This window comes from Tubulanus polymorphus, chromosome 4 (assembly GCF_964204645.1).
Source record: "Tubulanus polymorphus chromosome 4, tnTubPoly1.2, whole genome shotgun sequence".
Lineage (NCBI taxonomy): Eukaryota > Metazoa > Nemertea > Palaeonemertea > Tubulaniformes > Tubulanidae > Tubulanus > Tubulanus polymorphus.
The window spans coordinates 4,435,989-4,450,632 of NC_134028.1; the positions used below are offsets into that span (position 1 = coordinate 4,435,989).

The window sequence follows — 14,644 nt, forward strand, 5'->3', positions numbered from 1 at the left end:
TTTATTCTATCTTATTCTAGGACGCATGTAATGCATTTTTTATTATTTTTCCCTCTGATAGACACTAACTAGAGCATGTTGGAAAAAGGGGGTAGGGAAAAAGAAACGATTGTGCGACAATACCATCGATGGTTCTGTAACAATAAACTACTTTATTTTATTTCATCACATTTGGAAAATATGTTTCGATTGATGATATGACGTTAGTTCACCTAATATCTTAGCCGCCATCCGGATTAACCGATTGATGAATGAAAACTACTGGCCCAGAAAATATAACTGATTATTTACATCTGATGATGATGTGTGATATTCTCATCTTAATTTCCTCAAGCGGTTTCTATATCCGGGTTTACGTCGGAGTTCATCATTTTCTATCCCTATGATGTTTTTTTCGCACCGGTTTGTCGCGGCAGTAGATTGCATTCTCTGTATATACTGTCGGTTTGCCGGTGGCTCGAGTGACATTATCTTAATCGGATCCAACGTGATAGGTAACAACGGGTGCTGGAAGCTTGTTGAATGATATAAGGCATCATATATTTCGATGATTTTTAACCATTTATACACATCGTAAAATTGGTCCCAAAGGCCATGTGTGAGTCAAGAGTGAAAATGTTTTTAGTCTCCACAGTAATCATATTTTCATCTATTTGAATTCTCCGCCCATGATCTACTAAATTTGGATCTGGCTCTAGGTGAATTTAAACCATTTATTGTTGAGCTGAATTGTCTGAAGTTAAGAAATATCAAATCACGAAAAATGAACATTAAGAAATTAGTTAGTTCAAGGCGTGTATTTCAAAGAAAAACAGAAAAATGCATCAAGAAATACAGGACAGGGTTTCATCCGGGGATAATTTGCGGCTTCAATATTTGGTTAATTCGGGTAAAAGCATTCTGATGATTCTTTACTGAAGAGTCATCAGTTAAAAAAGCGTTAAAACAGTGGCGCAGTTTTCAGCACTGGTAATTACGACAGATGTCTGATTGAGGCAATTATAGCGAGGTCTTTGATCGTCGTCTTGCAGCACGACGCGCTCTCTTACCCGACGGGTATATAAACCCGTATCCCCAAAACAGTTCGAATATCTACAACAAAAATAGCCTCTCATCGCTGCTCTCAACCCCCAGCGACCACTCGGCTACATCATCTTTATTCGAATAGACATTGAAAAAAACACAATTATTATTTGAATTCCGGTATGAAATGGGGCAACTATGTTCAGACATCAGACAGCTTTGCGTGGAAGCAAGATTGACACATTTTCCTATTTCAATCACTATCTGACATTTACCGACGAGTCTCTGTCCAATATCACGCCTTTAGTTAATTAATCTTTGACGTTATATCTACAGTCAGTTTATTCTTTATGGCATACGTCCCTTTATACAATCACCGTAAAATCCTGTGATAAAAAAAATTAATTCGATATAACAATATTGTACTCGAACAAGGTGACGCCATCACGAGATCGTCTTTTTTCGTCGGTTATTGTTTTCGGGGCAATTTCCAGGGATCATCACGACTAATGTTTACATCTAGATAGCAGGTCCATATAGTTCCCTTCATTATCAATTTATCATTCTAAAACTGATTTCGAGAATATAAAAGGCGCACAATTCATGGTTTCCTGTTTTTGTTGCGTTTATTTTCTCATATTCAAAATCATCATTCTGAAACTTAAGGAGCAAACAAGACGAAACGCATTTTACGGCGGGGAATATTATGATAATGGACATGAGGATCAACGAATGATCGTATATTGTATGGCAGACTAATCCTGATGCGTCGAACGTCATCGCTGCGTCTGTAGGAGATTTATATGAAGTAGCTGAGAGAATACAAACTGCGTACATACATCGTTAATATTTGTTATACGTCTGATAAATTCCCACTGGTTTGATGAAATTCCAAACAGAGAAGGAACTGAACTTCCCCGTCTGGCATATCATCCCACATCCGCGCATGATGACAATGAATAGCGCCCCCACCTCTTACATGTTCCCCTGTCGCAAAAAAACAATGGAGCAGATATTAATTAACACCTCGCGTTTCGAAGCCAACTGAACTAAAAACTATTCAAAACGTGACAAGAAGCTAGAGAAAATTAAAGGATTGAAGATTCATTAATCACTGATAAACTAAACGTATTGAAGATAATGGACTGCGTGCAGAAAATAATCTTTGCGAATGTTTGCCGCGAAGCGCTTCAAGGTTTGTTTTTCTGCGCATTCAAATTATACTCAGAAATCCCAGCGAATACAAATTGGTCTCATTCTGTTCTCGAGAAGCAGTCAGTTTTCTAAAGCTCTATATCTTGCGATAATTTCCATGTTTTCATCATCAGTTTGAGAGGTTTTCGTACGAAGAAGATACCATTAAATAAATGCTCATTGCAGTCAGTATCGTGAACATCGAATAAGTAGTCTGTATCGGTGTGGTGTTGTATGGTAAAGGAACCGGTTCACCGTTGCACCCGTCCGTATCACAAGTCGTTAGACACGCCCATACCGGCTTATTGTTTATCACTTTCTCTTCGCATTTCTTTTCCGGATTGACGTTTTTACCGGTGCATTTCCTGTAAACTACCGGAACTGGAAAATAGATAAATAGATAAATAAACACGATGGCTAATCACTAGAAAAGAAAAGAAACCGACAAGGACGTATTGAATATTGATCGAACCGAATCCTGCCTATTGACTATATGATTATGTGTGCTGAGCTTGACGAAAACATTTTTCATCGAACTTTTGAAATCCCCAGATTCCAACTATATTCAGAAAAATACTTTTGAAGCTTGAGCTAGTAATATAGATTGCTATCAACTTAAGGCTGGCTTATGCCGACAAGCAACGCGACGCCTACTGGCGCAACTGGGTTTATCGCCGATTAGCGGCAACTAGCGGCCTACGAGAGGCCGCCAGTTGCTCCTCAATCGGTTCGACATAAGCCGGCTTGCGACGGCAACGCGACGCCTACCGACTCGTCGCAAGCCGTATCCGGCTAGTTGCCCATGCCTACGGTAGGCGGGCAGTTGCTTTCGATCGCAGCCGACATAAGCTCATCTGCGACGCGACGGAACTGAGCGCAGGGGTTCCAGCCAATGAGAGACCGCATATACATAGTACAAATTATCACCACTAGTTAGCGTCATTCGTAATTAGTCATAAACTTTCAAATCCAAGTAGTTCAAAACGTAAACCAAACCTTCAGCACGGCAGAGGACTGGACCGAAGAATTAGAAACGAAATTGGTAGAATTATGGTGTGAGCGGCCATCTTTATAGATGTCGCTAGCACGTTGTATTCAAAACAGAATCAGAAAGATCAAAGTCTTAAAGAAATAGCTTTTCTAATAGAAATATATTTCCTAATAATTCAAATTTATTCTCAAAGTGCTTATCACGTGACCATTTGAGCCGTTGCAGTTGCTAGTAATCGCAACTGACATAAGCAGTGAAGCAACTGGGAGGATCTCATATCCCGCTAGTCGGCCTCAGTTGCTGCCAATCGGAGCGCAGTCGACATAAGGTGGGCTGCGATCGCGGTTGCTCTCAGTTGCGTCGGTAGGAGACGGTGAGGTCGCGTTGCTTGTCGACATAAGCCAGCCTTTAGTTAACCTGAGTTAACCGCCTGATTAAGGCAAATACTATAAAATTGGCCCCTGATAGTTTCATGTTCGATCTCATGAAATTCCGTGTGTTTGTGATATGCGTACGCCCGATTATAGTATGCTTTGGAGTTCCGGGTTGTGTATACGTGTTCCGTGTAACCGGATTCAGAAGCCCCGACATTCTCACCGTTCACAAATACAGCTAATTTGAACCGAAACAGTTTCCGAGAAACCAGTAATGTGAAGGCGCTGATTGCGCTTTGGCAATACACCCTGATTGCCGGGTTGTATTAAAAACGATAGCTCATGGCACAAAGACACGCATTGTTTTCGCCTCTATCGTTAGAGTGGGTAACATTAACTGATTGATTTTCACTTACCGCCGTTCTTGAGAAAACTGACGTATCTCATACAGTATTTCTTCTTATTTTCCTCGACACACGGCTTCGACTGGAACTCGCCACTTATACATTTTCCCGACCGATCCGTGATGGTCGAACATTGAAGACAATTGATGCCGAACACGTCTGCAAGAAAAATCACCCGACGTTTTGTTTTTCTTTTATCACCGGTCACCGGCGACGTATATATGTGATAATGGTAGTTGGCCAGACATGAATCACTTTGGGAGGCAGTAAAGGAAATAAAACAGCGCAGTCCGTGTCCTCGCGTACAAGGCTGTTTGACAAAATAAATACCCCTCATTACCAATGGCATATACGTCGTGATCCCTTAAAGATTGAACACATCGAGGGCGTTTTCCTATTCTAGCGAGAGTAAGGTGGGAGCTCACATCAAAGTATCTTGTACGGATAAATTGGGTCACACGCGGGCACACTCACTGTCAGATTCGGTCTCAGCAGCTATTTTGTCATTATCAACATTCGCTTTTCTGGAGATTATCGCTAAGCCACCGTGAGCGAAATATCACCATACATATATCACCCAAGAGTTCGTCGTCGAGTGAAAGTAGCTCAATGAGACCCATTTAGATGAACATATCGCCAATGCGCAGGTTCGAATTGGGCGATTATCCATGAACATAAAAATAGTGTTTATCGCTGACTATTAGAATGATTAAAATGTCGACACAGATGACAGCAATCGGAAGAGTTCCCCTGAGAACGATAATCGCCAGCTTGCGGAATAATCCATTTTATTACTCTAAAGTTCATGATTATTTTATGCAACTTTCCTGGTGAGCTTCTTCCTACGTATGAGTTATCTTTTTTCTCTGCGAATATCTCTCGGCACAAAATCTCCGGTATCGTTCATACAGTTCGTTGTCGCACATCGGAGCCGATCATCAGTGCCGAAATTTTTTTTCAAATCAAAATCAAGATACGTCAAGATACAATCAAGATTTACCAATACTTCTAAATCTTACACAGTATTCATGATTCAACACATAGTTGAACCGTATATGAATCATAGCCGAATCGAATAGCAATTATAGTTCACAAATTCATAAATTATCCGATACCTGCCTCACCGAATCAACGCCATAATTAATGAAATTACCGAAGAGCATATTTTTAAGTCTTATATCAGCCCCGCAGCCAAATCTGGCTGAATCCTGTATACGTGGCTCCGCAATGCTATTCTACCAAAAATATTCATACAAGAGAATATTTGCCAAATAATTGTTTGAACGTACGTAACCGTTCCATGGTAGATATATCATACGCAAATTAGAAAGGAATCTCAAACAAAAAAGTACAGATACCAATTATTTGGACTATGACTATCTCAGATCTATGCAAGCGTTAGTTGATATGAGGTCCTCATTTGATATATCTATCTAGTGAAAAAAATGGCTTGGAGAAAATGACCACATTTGCGGCAAAGGTGGCCTAATTCTTTAAGGCACTATTTTTTACCATCGTCAATTTCTGTCCTTTGATCCTGTCGTAATAAGTCAACCTTGAGATAAGATCGCTAAACGGCATCACCCTCATGAAGAGTTTCGCTCTACCATTAGGGTTCAGCCACGATTAGTATCATTATTTACGCTAGGAGGCATTCAGAGGAAAAGGTACCAAATTGACATGAACCGCGAAGTGACGTGCACTGCCAATCTAGTTCTTTTTTTCATTTTGAGTACTGAAGTCCACGAACTTCGAAGTAGATAACATCAAAGAAATATTGATGAGTAAAATGCTCGGAGCTGCAAAGCACATTTAGATGGGACATTTAGTTGCGTACATATAGATGTTGATAAAGTATGTGACGAGCTCAGTTTCAGGTAGAAATCCTCGTCACCCCGATTTTCATATGGAAAGGTATTCGACCTAATAATTCAACTACATTTATGGCTTCCGGGGACGCGTCATTAAGAACTATATCATTAACGAAAGCAGAGACGCCGGCGACATGGTAATTAATGTTAATAACGATATGATTAACGTTGAAACGTTGTCTGTTGTTCTGCAAATATAGGTTTCCCGCGCATTTTCAATATTTAGGGTTTAGATATGCCGAATACAAATAAACAGTAAATGTCCTTTATAACGATGTCGTTGGGTTGATGAAAAATATGGCATTATAACGAGTTTGGTGTTGTAGAAATGGTGTTTTCATTGCTTTTGAGTTAAATTTTGCAAATTTGGCCTCTAAAAAATGTCGTTAATGACATTAAATAGGATGGCAGCGTAAACACGGACTTCGACTGTATATACGAAATACTTCATTCTTTGATCATGTTCTGCATTCTGAGCTTATCAATCGAATTCAAGAATTCAATTTTGACCGTGTTCCGGGTTCATTCGCAGCTGACAAGAAAAGACGCTTTTCAATGCGTCTTCTCAAGATTGCTTTCAGTATCTCGTGGAAATTTGTTACAGGAAATTTATCATCAAATTATGCTGAGACTTGTTTCTAGGTGTAAACATCTATTTGGCATGCGTTCAATGAATAAAGAGCACCATTGATCATTATACAAATTGATGAATATATCGTAGATAAGAAACCCATTTATATTTTAGTTTGCGGTGTTGTTAGCGATGCAAATAATACGATGACGCGTCTATTAATTGCAGTGGGTTATCCATCATGGTTTACATTCTTGTTGAATGAATTGCATGAAATTTACCCAAATCAACGACAACATTCGATACGTATCTATACATAATGATGTCTGGATGACTGATTAGATCAGAGATATATATTTCAACATGACCGGTTTCGCGCCAGTGAGAAGTTCAAGCGACGATTCGCGATCGACACCAATCAAACCCCGTCCATGCTTCACTTCAGTTGTAATTAATCAAATGAATTGATTGAATGTCTCTCTAATTAGAGCGACAAGAACAGCAGGAACCCTCGCTGCCTGGGGGAACGGATCACTGCTGCAAAGCATCGGTTGCTGTAACGAAAAAAGTCGACGAACATCTCTCTGGAATATCATATCGATTGTATCGGATTATCCCTAATGTTTGGCGGAACAGACCAATACCACGATGATAAAGACGAGTGGCTTAGTCGATAAAATTTATTTTCTTGTCTGCAAGTTTTGAACTCAACGCCTGAAGCCGAACGGTGAACGTAATATAGTACCCCCCTCGAATTACCAGCCCCTGCTTTCAATATTGATTGAGAATATGTAATTGACTTCATGAAAAGCCTTCGGTCAATAGGAAAAGGTTCCCCTATCATGTGTACGTTAACTTCTATTATTCTGGTTCATTGGCATGGTCAAGTAATACAATGATATGTTTAGACTTGTTGCTGCAACTTAAGGATATTGACCATGAGGGTCCGCGGACCGCATTGTTTAGAACGTGACCAGAACTATGGACAATGATTGAAAAAAGAAATCAATGAATATGAAAATCTTCATGAAACGCTCCGAGTTCGCGTTGTAACAACAATAAAATTTCACAATACGATTTAAGAGAAACGAGTCCGTTCCATGAGCTGGTCGTTCATTTCGAAATGTCGACTTTTATCCCAATAGTTACATAGTTTCAGGAATAAATAAAAGTCACATTCATTATACCTATCAGGATAGTCGAAATCATCGAAATAAACTACCAACTCAAGGAAACATTTCGGACCAGTTTTTCTTGTATAACATATATGTTTGATTTAATCTTTCAGAGAATATAAGGTTGACTTACAAATCATAATTTCTAACAAATCGTAATTACCTGATGCTAGGAAACTGATCATTAACGCCAGTAATGGTATCACGAAGGAATAATTCCACATATTGTCATATTGTGTTTTTTCAGTAACAGGTTCTCGGATAAAAGCAGCGCAAGCGGATCTGAGAGTCGTGCGGCGTCTAATGAGGACGCGTGCGTCTAGTCGAGCAAATCTTTTACCATCGACGAATATCATCCACAGTTCCCAGATTCCCCATTGATAAATGGAACGCCGTCCAAGCAAAACTAACTTCGTAAGATTGTGAGTTTGTATGATTGCGAATACGATGTTATATACTAGTTTTTCTAGGATAGCAGTCCATACTTAACTACAAAAGTTTTATATAAACTGTATACAGTGAAATATTAATCTGTATGGACCTGATATCGTTTTATGGTTAACTGGAATTCATTTGTTTCATTGTTTTTATAGCTAATGAAGATGTCTAGTTTGCACCAGTGGCTGATACTAGGATTATGACTTACGTATAAACTCTAGTTTATACGTCCATGGTCAGACCATTATTAACTACGTGACGTGGTTTGTCCAGTGGAACCTCGTTGCAACCAACTTCAGGAAAATACTTCAGAAAAACTTCAGAAAATCTGTTCGTTATAACCGGTATTCGTTATATCCTGCTTGAAATTAAATTGTTTTACTTGAGGGCGAATGTCTATATTCGTTATCCGATGAATCGTAGTAAAGTTCGGGGGTTCCAGTAGTAGATGCGATGCAATATGTGGGATGACACACCAACCCTGTACACGTGATCTATTTGACCAAAATCAAAAAGTGGCTTAAACGTCTTTGTTTGTAGAATGATCTCATTAAATTAAACATTAGCATCGATAAAGTTGGCTATTGAAACATTTCGTCCGCCACAGCAAAAAATAAGACTTTGGCCGTCTAGTGCTGCCCCTCTATAAGGATAGCGGTAAAAACGTGAACTAACATAATATTCGCAGGACTAAGAGGGGCGATGTGCGCACTTGGCACCAACTAGCAACAACTCCTTGTCTTCCTCCCTCCAAAAGCACAAATAATACATACAAAATTTCATGAATTTAAATAGAAATTCTTTATTCCCAAGGTTAATGAAATATTACATACAATATGTACAGTACACATCCTTCATATATAAGCGAGAGTTCCTGCTGTTTTTTATCAGTGAAAACAGAATCAAATGAAATGCAGGAAACGTTTTGCCCAACCGTGAATCCTTCTTCTAATTCTGCATTATTTCGAGACATTAATAAAGATTGTTTAACTCCACCGACACAAACAAAGCATTTGTTCAACTGGTAAATAAATAACATACATTATATATACACATATATTAAAGTTTTTGGATTGGTGAAATTCTGGCAATTTTCTTTCACGTAGGCATTGTAGGTGCAGTAGCTGGTGTCTCTTTCTGTTTACCGATCGAAGCGAGCATCTAAAAAATACAAAACGAAATCTTTATTTAAGCCCAAGAAACCCATTTGCACAGTTAATGTTAGACGAGTCTAAGACTCAAAGTCGCTATACCGGTAAGCCTTAGAAACCCATTTTGCACAGTTAAAGCTTAATTAACGTAAGACAAGTCTCAGAAAAGCTGCTTCTAGAGCTAATCTAATAACCTAAGACAAGCTATGACTAACTGAGTCAATCAAAACTTACTGATCTAAAAACTTGTTGGCCGAGGAAATTTGAGGCAGCAGATGAAAGTTGTTTTTTGCCACCAAGTTTACATCGAATGTAACCGTACAAATTTGCTCCGTTCAAGAGAATACCGACTAAAACAACCATCTGAAAAAATAAGGATAATCAATTGGTTATTGAATACTGATAGACCTATATACTGATACACTGATACTGATACATTGTCACTGATACTTACAAACCATTTGAAATTGAGAGTAAAAATTGTTCCGAAGAAAAATACGATCCAAATGACCTCACAGATCACTAGAGATAACCAAAATATACGAACTTCAGCTACATGAACTTTCGTTTTTGCCGCTGCACCCTAAAAAGAATTATATCGATAATGAGTAACAAACATTTTGAAATTAAATAGATAATTAATTAGATTAGTATATTTGAAATTGATGGTTGTTACATGTTACCTTTCTGCTTTCGAAAATCCAATGACTTTTCCCATCTTCATCAACATGGTTCCACCACCGGAGGCCAACAAGGAGGCGTCCTGCAAAATGAAATTGTTTTGCCTTCGAGTTACAACTTATCCGAGGCAAATAGAGTTTGCCACAAAACTGGATCAGTTTGAAATAAATAAAATCATTGAACTCGAAAGTATTAGTACTGACCGGATATATTTTTAACTGTCCAGAAATCCATTGACAAAAGGAGAACAATCACTACAAAATTTGCGATAAAACTACTGCTAAACCAACCGCATAATAAATATGCTAAAATGGCGGCCAGGCGGAATACGAGATGGAAAATAACAGCAATCGGGTGTCTGTAAATGGAAAATTAGAAAACAGTTTAAATATAGAGTACAAAATTAGATTTTATAAATTATTTTTAATTTAAAAATCATGAGTCTTAGTGTGAACTTTAAACGTTGTTGGGTCCAATAAACATTTTATTTAAAATTGTCATTTTAGCCTAAAACAATTCGTTTAATTCCTCACTTAAGTTTCCTTTGCCGAGTAGGAGAATCTTCTTCACCAAAATTCAAAGCAACGTCTTCAGTATCATCCATCATTGCCTGAAATATATAAAATTAGGTACCCATAAAATTTAGTTGGACTTAGTCAGTTACCTGTCTGTGGTTTAGTTTCACGATCGGATATTGTCACAAACCACAAGGTATGTAAGCCCACCCGATCCGATTAAAGCTTACCACCAACGATTAGGTTACAGGTAACTAACTAAGTTGGACTATGATATTATTTCAACTGCCAGTGCACTGAGCAGTTTGAAGAAAATTGAATAATGTCTACAGAAATGTGTGAACTATGTGAGCGTGAAAGTCAGAGGTGGAATGTATAAATTACTGTTCATTGCGTTGTAATAATTCTGGGGTTCGAACCAAAATTAATGAACTGACAACGTCAATAAAACAGGAAGACGCTGAATCATCGTCGATACAGGATATAATACACAATAAATCGAAAGAAAACACAATAAGAACAAACAATCATAACCAAATAGATTAAGTAGAAACTAATTATCCAAGACGTCATAGAATGATTAGAAACACATTTTTCTTGAAAAATTTACTTACCGTTGTTTCAGCCATTTTTGATTGATTTTTGGTGAATGTTGATTGGTAATGCCGATTTCAATTCAATTCATATATGCCTCTATGGCACAAAAACGAATGAGATGCACTATAATTCTATCAGATGGATTAATAAAATCAATGAATATTACATATTTCATTTCATAAGGTAACAATTAAAACTCCGAATGTCTGTGAATACCGCGGATTCGACCCTAATCAGGGAGCCATCTCTGGTCACATGATAACATAATGGCGGACGACGAGGGTCAACATATTTTGGGAGGAAAAACGTCGACAGGAGCTCCGGGAGAGGATCCAGCATTATATCATGATAAAACAGCAACACCTACTACCGTAAATATTCAGCATTGATTATCTGTCATTGACACATTTTACTTTTTACGCTTCTGACTGATATTTTACATTCAAAAATAAAATTTTTCCCAATCTTGTAAAATTGACAACAATACATTGACAATTCGTCAATTGTGTTCGTGTTGTACAAATATACAACCACATATTTGTTTCGTTGTTTGTTTGTTTGGCTTGATGTCGCTTGAAATAAATTAACTTTATATTGAGCACAAACCCCATAAGCTTTAAAGCGGTACTTAATCGAAGAAATAATTTTCCTCACGCAACGGCAGCGCTGAAGATGATGATGACATGCAATACATGGACATGGCTCATTGACAACTATCTATTGGCCTGGCCTGAGGGATTGGCATGCACAGCGTAGCTCTGTGCATCTGTGTTAATGTTTATGTTCTTTTTACATTCTTAACAGAAAAAACTTCAGCTGGCATTCGTTGTGGTGACAGGACTTATGGTCTTGGTTAGTAATGAAGCTATTTTATCTTACACATATTCGAAGCAGTCTTCCTGCTCATTGACTTTTCATCAATAATCCTTGTTTATTATTTTCAGGTGAGCATCATATTAAGTATTTACAGAGGTGCAGTGATCACACAGAATGGAGGCCTTTACTTCATGCTTGGAATCAGTTTAGTTGGATTTGTAGTCATCGAAGCTTTTATGGTGAGTTTAATGATTAATCTCAACAGATAACTCTTTAAACATGTACCAATTTTTAATGATCTTTTTATTCACTATCCAGATGGTGTTCATAAGGAAAGGCGATTTACCGCAAGGAAAAATGTGGTTTGTCTATTTTGTCGGTGGCTGTATATTTCTAGAATCAATTTTTACGGACATTTTACTTTTTCAGTAAAGTACTGAACATGTCATTACGTGATAACCTCTTCCATCTTCGCACGCAATAATACAGATTTTCCATCGTTGGTTTAGGTTTATATATTTTATAATTTGTTATGTACGAATAGGCAAATGTAAATCATTATGTAACTATCAATCATCGAGCACATGGTGCGATTTAATTTATTCAAGGAGTCTAACACATGTACTGATATGTACATCTGCAATTTAAATAAAGCTATATTTTTATCTATTGTGTAAATCCTCGTTTGTGATCAAATTCGGGACACTATACATGTATTTTCATTATGGCGAGGCCATCTTAACTTGTCCATTGGGCTAGTGCATTTATCCCACTCGACACATCGCATGATTGTGCTACAAATTGGACCGTCTACTAAGTTGCCTTTAAGGGCAAGTAAAATTTCAGATCTTGCCTACAGGCAAATGACATATTCCTTCCATCGACCCTGCATCATCCTCCTCCCTCGGAGCAATAATTCATCTAATAAAGTGAATGTAAAACAAAACTCCAGTTTTGATGATAGAAAAATCCTGGATGTGTGATTTCCCTGATGAACAGAGATGTGAGTTACTGACTTTCATCATCAGCCAAAAACCATTTAAAAAAACTCACTAATTACTAAGATATCATATTGTACTTATAGATTAGCTTTTATTCTCCGATCAAGTACATTATAAATTTGATTTAGTAGACGCGTTTTTCTTGTCCTTGTGTTCCGGCTCTGTTGTGGTTCTTGGCCAAATAATCAGTGAATTCCTGGTACGGTGACTTCGTGAAGACAGTCTCCTTCCACAGATCAGGAGTCAGGTACGAATACGTGTTAGCAATAGCAGCGAACGTCGCTTTAGCTGAAAAACATTTAGATTTTTTTCATATAGAAACGTTCCGACATTAAACTCTCTTCCGAGAAAAGAAAGACACTTGAGCTGAAGATACTTACCAAAATTACCGAGAGTGGCAGTTTGACCACGAGCGCTAGTGTAACAATCCTCAATACCGGACATCTGTAAAAGTTTCTTCGGTACGGGTGCACTGACGATACCAGTACCTCTCGGAGCTGGGATTAATCGCACTACAACACTACCACATTTACCAGTAACCTACAAATAAACATCGAGTTATTCACTGTGCAAACAAAATTCAAATTTTTTAACTTTCCCTCAGGGTAATAATAAACCAGAATGCAGGACCCTGAAATGCACATCAGTTCTGAAATATAATCCACATTAAGATGGTTATGTTAGAAGTAATATAAATACCTTGCAAGGAACAGTATGAGGTTTACCGATCTTGTTACCCCAGTATCCACGACGAACGGGAATAACCGATAATTTAGCGAGAATGATGGCGCCTCGGATAGCGGTGGCGACCTCTTTTGAGCATTTCACACCGAGACCGACGTGGCCATCATGATCTCCGATCGCGACGAAAGCCTAGAAATAAATCATACATAATATAATATTTATCATTGAGGATGATGTTGAGAAAATTGAAAGATTTTCAAAGTTTAAAATGATCGGACCTTGAATCGGGTACGCTGACCGGCACGGGTCTGTTTCTGGACAGGCATGATTTTCAAGACCTCATCCTTCAAACGTCCTTCCAAGAAATAGTCAATAATTTCAAACTCCTGCAAAAAAAAAGCATTTTATAAAATTAAAGCATACCAAATACTGAAATGTCCAACATGTGACAAAATATCATCGAATCCAGATAAGCAAAAATTGATAAATCGTACCTTTATCGGGAGAGAGAAAAGATAAATCTCTTCAAGAGTTTTAATTTTCATGTCTTTAACCAGACGACCGAGTTTAGTAACCGGTACCCATTCCTTGTCTCCTTCCTTTCCTCCTCTTCCGCGGCCGCGTCCACGCCCGCGACCTCTACCGCGACCACGTCCTCGGCCTCCGAAACCTCCACGGAATCCTCCGCGTCCACCACGTTCTCCACCGGCTGGTGCTGCGTCCGCCATTGCTGCAATCGACAAATTATTCAAAATTCACGACCCTAACTAAATAGTTACGGCATCTGCGCACGAAACAGGTGCCCACTACTAACTCAAAATATTCAATGATAAATGCTATAATTCATAAAATTATTAGCAAATACAGAGAAAAAGATATATCAATTATTATTTACAAGTATTAATTTCATTTTAGAAAGGCCGATTAGCACAAAAATCAACGATTTTAAACGAAGCTCCAACACGACGTGTCCAACTTACGTGATGATTTTCTGTAAGAAGATCGGGTTAAAGTTTCACTTCCGGGTCATGGAACGAATGGGTTCGAGTCCCGTGGTTTTAAAACAATTTTGTTGATATTTACTTTGCAATATCATATAGCGCTAAATTACACCTTTAGCACATTCACGTTATTCTGAATTATTGTTCAATTCCATCT

General features: G+C 38.1%; 4 protein-coding genes across 4 annotated transcripts; 1 reads left to right on the plus strand and 3 right to left on the minus strand.

The window, feature by feature from the left end:
• Positions 1 to 800: 800 nt before the first annotated feature.
• LOC141904237 (uncharacterized) lies at positions 801 to 7,893 on the minus strand. The gene is made up of 3 exons (XM_074792801.1): positions 7,767 to 7,893; positions 3,999 to 4,145; positions 801 to 2,598 (listed from the first exon to the last, which is right to left on the minus strand). Exons 1-3 carry the CDS (start codon positions 7,825 to 7,827, stop codon positions 2,348 to 2,350), a joined length of 459 nt encoding a protein of 152 aa, XP_074648902.1. The 5' UTR covers positions 7,828 to 7,893; the 3' UTR covers positions 801 to 2,347.
• A 960-nt stretch (positions 7,894 to 8,853) lies between these two features.
• Positions 8,854 to 11,069, minus strand: LOC141903661 (Golgi apparatus membrane protein TVP23 homolog B-like). Its single transcript, XM_074791881.1, has 7 exons — positions 11,003 to 11,069; positions 10,407 to 10,483; positions 10,077 to 10,231; positions 9,876 to 9,955; positions 9,647 to 9,775; positions 9,427 to 9,555; positions 8,854 to 9,202 (listed from the first exon to the last, which is right to left on the minus strand). The coding sequence occupies exons 1-7, from the start codon at positions 11,015 to 11,017 to the stop codon at positions 9,140 to 9,142; spliced, it is 648 nt and encodes a 215-aa protein (XP_074647982.1). The 5' UTR covers positions 11,018 to 11,069; the 3' UTR covers positions 8,854 to 9,139.
• Positions 11,070 to 11,217: 148 nt separating this feature from the next.
• Positions 11,218 to 12,479, plus strand: LOC141903662 (uncharacterized). The gene is made up of 4 exons (XM_074791882.1): positions 11,218 to 11,356; positions 11,790 to 11,837; positions 11,930 to 12,040; positions 12,120 to 12,479. Exons 1-4 carry the CDS (start codon positions 11,252 to 11,254, stop codon positions 12,231 to 12,233), a joined length of 378 nt encoding a protein of 125 aa, XP_074647983.1. The 5' UTR covers positions 11,218 to 11,251; the 3' UTR covers positions 12,234 to 12,479.
• Positions 12,480 to 12,861: 382 nt separating this feature from the next.
• On the minus strand, positions 12,862 to 14,531 carry LOC141903878 (small ribosomal subunit protein uS5). Its single transcript, XM_074792236.1, has 6 exons — positions 14,467 to 14,531; positions 13,981 to 14,216; positions 13,765 to 13,872; positions 13,502 to 13,675; positions 13,183 to 13,342; positions 12,862 to 13,090 (listed from the first exon to the last, which is right to left on the minus strand). The coding sequence occupies exons 2-6, from the start codon at positions 14,212 to 14,214 to the stop codon at positions 12,927 to 12,929; spliced, it is 840 nt and encodes a 279-aa protein (XP_074648337.1). The 5' UTR covers positions 14,215 to 14,216; positions 14,467 to 14,531; the 3' UTR covers positions 12,862 to 12,926.
• Between the last annotated feature and the right edge of the window lie 113 nt (positions 14,532 to 14,644).

Excerpts from the sequence above, each read along its gene's own strand:
- LOC141904237 (XM_074792801.1), bottom strand. The coding sequence starts at position 7,827 with ATGTGGAATTATTCCTTCGTGATACCATTACTGGCGTTAATGATCAGT. Across the intron at positions 4,146-7,766 it reads GATCAGTTTCCTAGCATCAG|ACGTGTTCGGCATCAATTGT; the intron begins GTAATTACGATT and ends TTTTTCTTGCAG. Across the intron at positions 2,599-3,998 it reads CAGTTTTCTCAAGAACGGCG|TTCCGGTAGTTTACAGGAAA; the intron begins GTAAGTGAAAAT and ends TCTATTTTCCAG.
- LOC141903661 (XM_074791881.1), bottom strand. Across the intron at positions 9,776-9,875 it reads GGATTTTCGAAAGCAGAAAG|GGTGCAGCGGCAAAAACGAA; the intron begins GTAACATGTAAC and ends AATTCTTTTTAG. Across the intron at positions 9,556-9,646 it reads CTCTCAATTTCAAATGGTTT|ATGGTTGTTTTAGTCGGTAT; the intron begins GTAAGTATCAGT and ends TTATTTTTTCAG.
- LOC141903662 (XM_074791882.1), top strand. The coding sequence starts at position 11,252 with ATGGCGGACGACGAGGGTCAACATATTTTGGGAGGAAAAACGTCGACA. Across the intron at positions 11,838-11,929 it reads TGACAGGACTTATGGTCTTG|GTGAGCATCATATTAAGTAT; the intron begins GTTAGTAATGAA and ends TATTATTTTCAG. Across the intron at positions 12,041-12,119 it reads TAGTCATCGAAGCTTTTATG|ATGGTGTTCATAAGGAAAGG; the intron begins GTGAGTTTAATG and ends TTCACTATCCAG.
- LOC141903878 (XM_074792236.1), bottom strand. The coding sequence starts at position 14,214 with ATGGCGGACGCAGCACCAGCCGGTGGAGAACGTGGTGGACGCGGAGGA. Across the intron at positions 13,676-13,764 it reads GTCAGCGTACCCGATTCAAG|GCTTTCGTCGCGATCGGAGA; the intron begins GTCCGATCATTT and ends ATTTATTTCTAG. Across the intron at positions 13,343-13,501 it reads CTCATACTGTTCCTTGCAAG|GTTACTGGTAAATGTGGTAG; the intron begins GTATTTATATTA and ends GTTTATTTGTAG.